Source organism: Poecilia mexicana, unplaced genomic scaffold, assembly GCF_051168715.1.
Source record: "Poecilia mexicana isolate PSO_F unplaced genomic scaffold, ASM5116871v1 scaffold_20, whole genome shotgun sequence".
In the NCBI taxonomy this organism is placed as follows: domain Eukaryota; kingdom Metazoa; phylum Chordata; class Actinopteri; order Cyprinodontiformes; family Poeciliidae; genus Poecilia; species Poecilia mexicana.
The window spans coordinates 21,586,119-21,595,000 of record NW_028263389.1 but is presented as its reverse complement, the minus strand read 5'-3'; the positions used below and the strand labels follow the sequence as shown (position 1 = coordinate 21,595,000).

The window sequence follows — 8,882 nt, the reverse complement described above, 5'->3', positions numbered from 1 at the left end:
CTCCTCCTCTTCCTCCTCTTCTCCTCTCCTCCTCCTCCTCCTCTTCTCCTCTCCTCCTCCTCCTCCTCCTCCTCCTCCTTCTCCTCTCCTCCCCTCCTCCTCCTCCTCTTCTCCCCTCCTCCTCCTCCTCTTCTCCTCTCCTCCCCTCCCCTCCCCCCACTTCCTCCTCCTCTCCCCTCCTCCCCCCCACCTCCTCCTCTCCTCTCCTCTCCCCTCCCCCCCCCACCACCTCCTCCTCCCCCCCGCCTCCTCCTCCTCCTCCTCTCTGCAGGTTCAGGCGGAGCTGCGTAGAACATGGAGGAGTTTAACGACGAAGGGCTGCGTGTTGCAGGACTACAGGCTCCGCTGCCTGTCAGCCAACCACACCAGCACTCAGTTTCCCAGAAACACCCGGGCCCAGTCCATCCTGCAGACCGAGACCACCATGCTCTGACCAGAACCGGCCGGAAACAGCCGGGTTCTGCCACAGCGCCCCCAGCTGGGGGAGAAACCACATGTCAATCAGAGAGAAACTGACTGGAAGAAAAACCAAGAAAGTGCCAAACATGGAAACACCGGTTTGCATTGACCTTTAACCTCGCTGGAAGCAGATCCCTCCTCACTTAACCTCACTGTAAAAATGTTTGAAAATGAATGAATGTTTAGTTTCAGCAGAATAATATTACAGTAAAAATATAGAAAATTGTATAATTCTTAATGGAGAAGACAAACAAGATCTATAATTTGTATCTTTTCCAACACAAGTAGAGAAACAGCTGCTCCTCTGGAGCTTCATATCTGCAGAAGGAGCGATTATTAAACGTGAGAGAAGGCTGGAGGAGGAGCGAGGTTACGGAGGATGAAACCTGCCCCAGCAGCGGGCGGAGCGCGCAGTCAGACTGATCTGAGCTCATACATCTATGTGAGGGAACGATAGTTTGATTCGTTTACCTTTAAATCTCACTCAGTCTGCTCTCGGCTCCTTCAGCTGCACAAAAATATGGAAACGGTGAAAATGTGTTCCACCTGGTGGAACAGAAACCACGCAATGCAAAACGGGGGGAAGGAAACACATCAGGCATGGTGGAGGATGTGTGGTGCTGTGGGCTTGTTTCTCCTGCCAGGTTGATTGTAATTCTTGTTTCTGAACAAACGTTTGACTTGATTCTTTTTTTTAAACCACAGAATGAAACAAAACTTTACATTTCAGGTTTAAATGCTGTAAATTGTCTCTGATTCCAGGATCTTAAATCGTTTTATTAAAAATATTTTGCTACATCCAGAATTTAAGAAATCCTCCTCCTGGTGGCCATTTTAGGTATTACTGGTGAAAACAGCTCCTGTTACTGTTTAGCTTCTTATGCATTAAATCCAGTATCAACCAGCAGCGTTTTAAAAATTCAGGATGTAAAAATCATGTTCCACAAAATGAATTTAATTTACTGGAAAACATGTTATAAAAATCCTCCAAACTGACATGAAGTTATTACGACATTTATGCATCAGAAATTCATGGAACCTGCTTTGTTTATGGCATCTGTTATGTTTGAATTATTTTTCATAAGTTTTATTTTAAATGGCTTCTTCTGTGTGTCTGAGGGGCCGATTATTACAGGCAGGTTTTATATTTTTATATCATTTTTCAAGCCTATAGATCATTTGGATTTAAATGAATGAAAATTATTTTCCTTCTTTGTAAAATGGACTCAATGTTTATGTTTTTATCTGCATTATATTAAACATGGATATATAAAAATATGGAAGCTTTTAGACACAACATAAACGTCTGGATTTTTTTGAATAAAAATTTAATATAAAGTCTGTTTTTTAATTGTTTTTCACTTAGTGACGATTACTGAAGCTTGTAAAATGTAATGTTTGAAAACAGTCTGATTTCAGATTGAATATTATTAAATATTTATGTTCTGAAATGATTTTTTATCTAAATAAATACTTATGTTTTGCCATCTTAGCTCATTTTTCAGAGATTCATTAGACACACAGTTGATATTTCAACTTATTTTTGAATTTTAATAATTATCAGACTTTCACATCAGACTGTATCCGTTATGCTAACTGTTAGCATCAGGGCGCCTGCAGCTGCTGTGAGATTTTCCTCAGAGTTAAAGGAATATGATAGTTATTGTACTTTTTATTATTTTCCCCATTTGCTATTTACAAAATTGTGGGAAAAAATAAAGATGGTGTTTAGCTCTCATCTGTGTGAACCTGTGTGAGTGGACAGTGTCCATCCTAAACCTGAATGTTGGTCCAGTTTATTCGGCTCTTTCTGTGAGCTAAATGTGAAGCTGAAAGTGAATAACTGGACCTTTAACCCTGAGGCAGTTCTGTGCTGTGCGGGTCTGTGTGGTTTCGGGAACTGACCTGCTGACGGGACACGATTCTCCACTGACATCTTCCTCACTCTTCCTCAGCGTCATGCTGAACTCGGAGAGTTAAACTGTAAGCCGAAACAGTCAAAGTAGCTGAAAGTTTTTCTGGACTCCTTTATTTCCTGTTCAGCTGTGATAACCAAACATCTGGACGTTCGGCAGCCGAAAGGTTTGATTTATGATTTGATGCTAAAAATCCTTCTGGGGTTTTTCTTTATCGACTTTGAACATGAAGAGTAAGAAAATCTCTTTAAACTTCATCAGATTGGATGAAGTCTTGCTCCAGAAGTTTGATTTAGCTCTTGACTTTGATTAGGCCATTCTGATAAGCTGAAGCTGTAACTTTGCAAAATGGGGGAACATTCAATAATTTTACAATAAACAGCTTGTTTCTATTTAGTTCATGAATGAAATTAATACAAACAGTAAAAAAGAATGAAAGTATAAAACATCTGCTTTATAAAGAAATACTTTATTTATTTTAACTTTGCTGCTTAAAGTAAATAAAATCCTGAATCTTTAAAATGACTAAGGAATAATTTATTACTTTTATACAATACACTTCTTATGGCTTTTAATAGTGAATAAAAACTGGGTTAGTTTTGGTTTTCTTTGAACTAAACTGAGTTATGATATATTTTATGGTCACTGACTCATATTTGACACAATGTTCATGTGATTTCCAACACATTTTCAGTTTGTAATTACCAATAATTATACACTAATAACTAAATAAAACTTTATTTTTTGGTCAGTGCATTCAGACAGTTAAAATCAACTTCATCAGGATTTCAGTGAGAAATTCAAACGTTTTTAGGCCAATCACTGTTTTTCATACCAGCTTTGGCCACAAGATGGCAGCAAAGTCCTTGACTTTCACCTCTGTTATTTTTATATTTCTGTCGTTTACATTGAAGATTCAGTGTAAAAATGTTCAAAATCATAATTATTGACAAAATATATTTATTTAATTCTCAGCAGCACAATTTGAGTGAATAAGTAAGTAACTTTATTTATATTTCATAAAGCATTTCACAGGAAGTAATGCATTAAAACAGGTGCAAAAATGAGACGAGAGGAAAAATACAGTTATTTTAAGTGTTGAAAGCAAATGCAGCAATTTCATTAGTCAAATTAATATTTTATTTTTCATGTAGAAGAAAATAAATATAAGAACCAGTGGAGCTCATCTGCAAGCATCAGGTCTGAGGATGATTAATATTTTAAATTAATCTTCATGTCCAACGGTGTGTTCACATGTTCGCTTTAGTCCTTCTTCGTAATATTTGCAATGACTGGAGAGAAAAAAGAGGAAAGTGAAAGTCAGAGTTAATTTATAAACGATGCATTGTTTCCTGTGTTTGCATTTGAAGAGCTGATGTACCTTGTTGGACCCAGGAGTCGTTGGGATGGACACATACGGGTCCTTTCTTTGTGTAGAATCTGGACACGTAAACAGACTCGTTAATTCTGGTGTGATTCTGCGTGTTGAAATGAATCAGAGTGAACTCACATCACAGCGTTCACACAGGGAAACCGGGCCGGCTGCTTATAGAAAACCGACCCGGCGACTTGACGGCTGAGGTTCTTCCTGGAGACGTGGAGGCAGCACGGCCGGTTCTTCCCGGTCGGATAGTGAGCTGCAAACGACAGAAAGGGAATTAGAGTTTAAACTGCAAAAACACAAAATATTAACAAGTATTTCTCTCTAGTTTCTGATGCAAATATCTTCCTACTTGAAATAGGACAAAAATGACATAAAAATAACTTTTCATGAAGATATAGGAACTTTTTTTAAGTCACTAATTAATTAATATTGACATAAAAAACGTAATAGTAGTAATCTTCCTGTTAAAAGGTTGTTGTTCCTTACTACTGTCGCCTTGTGCTTTTTAAGGCTTTGCAGAAAAGTCAGTGAGTTGATACAATCCTCCTAAAATAGATTATTGGTTTTCCATGACAAACTGGAAACTTTCTGTCCTCCATGTTGTTGGGTTTTACTGGTTTCCATTACAAGTGTGCGTAAAACTTGTCAATATTCCACTAATGTCCTAAAAACATAATTTCTCAATTGCAGTGTTTCCATTAAATGAGAAACATAATTAAAATCAAACATGAGTAACTGTTTATGTGATAAATCATTAGAAACCATGAAGCACCATCATCCTCCTTCCCCTTCCTGTCGTCTTCTTTGTCGTTTCCGTCAGTAGCAAATGGGGAAGCTTTAGATTATGACATTCTGAGTGGAATAGAGTCTCTTTTTGATAACGCCTGGCAGTATTTTCATGTTTACCAGACTAATAAGTAAATATGCTCCTACATGTAAAGAACATAAATAAATAATCCAAGGTTTTCTCCAGATATCGGGGCTCGGTCACTAACTTCGATTCAGCCAAAAAAAAAAAAAAAAGCATTTTATTGAAAAACGAGTTTTGTTTAAGTTGGCATCTATTCATTAAGCAAATTTTTTCTGTAATTTCAATTATGAAGATATTCTGATGATTGTTTGTTCTGTGGACATAAATTTGTTTTGTTCTTTTATCTGTTTATCGTGTCAATATTTCTTTAAAAAGTTTTCAAATGCTGCTACACCATCAAAACACCTAAAGGTCAGAAGTTTCATGGTATATAAAACTTAGACAATAGAAAAGTATCGATATCTGTATTGGCGATACGGGCATGTATCTACTGTGTATCGGATCTTAAAATGCATTTTAGTCGATGTATCGGCCACACAGTCACATGAAAGCAGTTTGTGGCGACTTCAACCGGTCCGACTTTTGTTTTGTGCAGAATGCATTACAATAATCGAAATAAAACTAAACCATGAATTAAGATTTCCAGTTCAGGACAAGAGCAGATGGATCATTTAAATATTTCCAGCAGGAGATTTTGCCAAAACACCAAAAATCTCCTTTGCAAAAACACAAAACCTGCAGTTAGTTTAGTCTTATTTCAAGAGCAGAAACCAAAAACCCGTGGTAATATTTTGTGTTTTTGCAGCGGTAAATAAACTGTTAATAAGCTGAAGTGTCTGTAGCCGATGGATGAAATGCAGACGTGCGGTGAGGAGAATCTACCTGCAGAGGAGTGGCTGCATGGACAGGCTGCGAGCAGGAGGAGCAGCAGGAGCAGGATCTTCATTTTGATCATCAGCTGATGGGTCGGACTGACAGCAGCTGATCTCCGGTCTGGTATTTATCGGTACCATCGGCGGGGCCCCTGTGGCCCCATGACGCTCATGTCTTCATGCTTCTGCAGGTTGTGTGATTGTTTCGTGGTCAGTGTTTCTCACCTCCGCTCCAAACATCAGAGGCTGTTCGCCCCTCCAACCACAAGCTTCATCTCAGTGACATGTTTCTGAGAAACGGCTTCACACGTCGTCAGAAAACACGTCGCCTGTTTCGCTTTGTCATGGTGGCAACTTCACACAACAAAACATGATTTCTGTTTCAATCTGACGGCTAATTATAATAAACACAAAGGCTGAGGATAATCATCAGATGTGTTTTCAAATTTGCACAAAAAATATCTCAAACTGGTTTTTAAATGGACTCATTTCTGACACTTACGACAAATTTCCTTTAACTTCCAATCAGAGCGGAAACAGAAACCTTTAGAGTTTGGGTAACACTGGAGTCTGACATGAACATGACATAACGACTTATGAACATTTATGAATATTTATGACTGCTGACATGAAATGCCATAATGAAACTTTTAACGGATCTTTGCATTAAAAGTGTCATTATTTACTGAATAATGCAAAGTTGACACTTTTAATGTAACTTTTAGTGCATCTTTACATTAGAAGAGTCATTATTTACAAATGATGCTTCATGTCTGCAGTCGTAAACATTTATGAAACTCCTTCATCATGTCAGTCTGGTGCATAAACACAGAGTTACATGTTGCACTGTTTTAAATCCAGCTCAGATTTATGCTCCTCAGTGAGGATAACATTATGATTTGACATTTTCAGGATTTCCTGTTCTGACTGCACAGGAAGTCACACATGGATTTCCCACATTCAGTCGCTGTAATGAGTTCACACCTTTTGCTCCAGAACAACAAATCTAAATTTGTTCTGGTGGTATTTTATGTGACAACACACAGCAGAGCCATTAAAGGTAAAGAGTGTCTGCTTTTACAAATAAATATTGAAAAGTGTTCATCATGTTTCAAGTTTCTTAATTAGATTTAGGTCTGTACTTTGACTAGGCCATTTGAACACATTTGATCGTTAAAATTCTGGTTTTCTTCCAGGACTTTAAAAGCTCAGTGAAGGTTTTGTAACTGTAAATGTTAAACTCTACCAGTGGATAAACAGCTGAAACGTTTCGCATCAACCACTCAGCTGTGGTCAGTTCAGGCTGCTTCCTTCTTAGGTAAAAACGATGTTGCAGAAACTAAAGTTTTGTGTTTTGTAACATTCTGCGGTTGGGCCTCTCGGATCCCCGTCACTGTTAGTGTTCACCTCCGTACACGTCTAAAAGAGCAGCACAATGTGAAGCAAAGTTCAGTTTTTATTTTCCACTTTGAGTTTCTGCTGCTTCTAAAGAACAACCAAAGCGATTTTGAAATCATCCAGACATTTACAGGCAGTACGTTTATGGTTTTAGTATCTAGTAAACGAGCTGTTTCAAGAAACTCTGCAACATTCAGAGGGCAATGAGACGTTGCCTAGCAACCCCAGCAAAGCCCAGGTTGTTACCTAGCAACCCCAGCAAGGTCCAGGTTGTTACCTAGCAACCCCAGTTGAGCTCCAGCTGGTTTGGCAGAGTGGGTATTAAACTAGTTACATTTACTTGAGTAACTTTTTTTTAAGTACTTTTAGGAGTATTTTTACTACTTTGTGCTTTTGAGTAATTTTATTATGAAGTATTTCTACTGTTGAGTAAAATTTCTGGATTTTCTTCCCACTGAATAAAAACAATCATGTTTTAACCAAAAATCCACCAGACAGACACACACCTGCAGTTTTTATTAAAGTTTTATATGTTTTTTATTGAAATAAACTGAATCGAAACATTTTGTTTTGCCTAATTTTGTTATTTTTGTTGCTTATATGAATTATTGAAAATTTGGTGGTCTTTAAAATACCAACATTTCCACTTAACTGTCTGAAGATGCAACTTTTAAATTTTAAACAACTGATAATTTGATCAGTTATTCAGTAATTCAGTGGACTTTTTTTTTTTTTTTTACCAAATTCTTTTTTACTGATGATCTGTTGGATTGATACTTTTTACTCTTACTTGAATATAATGTTTGGGTACTTTATTCACCTCTGACATTAAATATTTGGTCAGTTGGTTTCATGCTGTATAATGGCTGCTGGGAAAGACAAAGTGTTTTGTTGTTGACTTACCATCCAGAAACCATTTGCTGGATTCTTGTTGGTTGTGCAGGAGGCTCTACTTCTGTTTTTCAAAGATGTATGGTTGAATATTTGTGCATCTGTTTTCACAGGTGGTTGTAAACGTTGAGTTGTGGGCGTGACCAGCAGCAGTTTGTTTAGATTTAAAGTGACAGAACCCTAAAACAGTTCATTCTGAACTGACCAGAATAAAATCTCATTATTTAAGAATGATTTTATACAAAAAAACATAATAATCATGTTTTGTGTAGGCCATAAACCAGCCTAACCTGCTCACAGAAGCAAAATAATTCACCAAGCAATATTTATCACGGACGTTGCATTATAATATCAGGAAGTTGTGGCAACTTCTGAAGAATGGAAGATTAGCTGGTAACTTTCCACATCCTGCCGACTCAGGCATCATGTGACTGATGATCCAGAGAAACTTAATGATTTCACCGTGACTCGGCGTGATCGGCATCAAGAAATATGCTAGTCATTAGGCTGCAGACACTGTGTCAGATTTAAAGTACGAAAAAGAGGAAATTTTAAGTTTAGGACAAGATAAACGAAAACCTTATGTTAGACAACATCCTGAGTCAAAATGTCAACATGCTTCTGATGTAACAAATTGCAGAAACGGAAACATAAAAGAAATGCCACTTGGTTTCTCAACCTAAAATGTGGTTTGCTGTGAAACAGAATCGCTTTCTGAGATTAAAGCGAAACTTTTAGTGGATTTCAGCTCAGGAAACGTTTCAGGAAGTTCAGTTTTCCTGATAAAGTTCAAACCTGAACCTTCATGGATCCATTTAACCCCAAACTGCAAAAAACAAAACATTACCAAGTATTTTTATCTGGTTTTATCTGATTCAGTGCACTTGAAATAAAACAAAACTAAGTTTTCGGCAAGATATATGAATTTGTTTAAGTAAATAAGTCCTTAGTATTGATGAAAAGTTCTGGTTTCATTTGCAGATTATTTCACTCGTAAGATATTTCTTCCAAAATGTTTACAGGTAAAGTTAATAAAAGTTTGAACTTTGGAAGGTTCTGGGAGGAATTATAATCTATTTAGACGTTATTCGTAATTCTCTCCTTTCATTAAAAACCAAACAAACTTTCTGCTGAATGTAAAATTACTTCTT

General features: G+C 37.3%; 2 protein-coding genes across 3 annotated transcripts in view; one reads left to right on the top strand and one right to left on the bottom strand.

Annotated features, from left to right (window-relative positions):
• LOC106905919 (vasoactive intestinal polypeptide receptor 2-like) overlaps positions 1-1,951 on the top strand; it is a 26,932-nt gene extending 24,981 nt beyond the window's left edge. For both annotated transcript variants that reach the window (XM_014970978.2, XM_088001384.1), the window contains exon 13: positions 272-1,951. In XM_014970978.2, the coding sequence (XP_014826464.2) occupies positions 272-433 (162 nt within the window). In that variant the 3' untranslated portion in view covers positions 434-1,951. The remainder of the gene's footprint in view (positions 1-271) is intronic.
• A 1,367-nt stretch (positions 1,952-3,318) lies between these two features.
• On the bottom strand, positions 3,319-5,616 carry LOC106905922 (C-C motif chemokine 20-like). Its single transcript, XM_014970981.2, has 4 exons — positions 5,453-5,616; positions 3,886-4,012; positions 3,757-3,815; positions 3,319-3,667 (listed from the first exon to the last, which is right to left on the bottom strand). Exons 1-4 carry the CDS (start codon positions 5,523-5,525, stop codon positions 3,639-3,641), a joined length of 288 nt encoding a protein of 95 aa, XP_014826467.2. The 5' UTR covers positions 5,526-5,616; the 3' UTR covers positions 3,319-3,638.
• Positions 5,617-8,882: the final 3,266 nt, after the last annotated feature.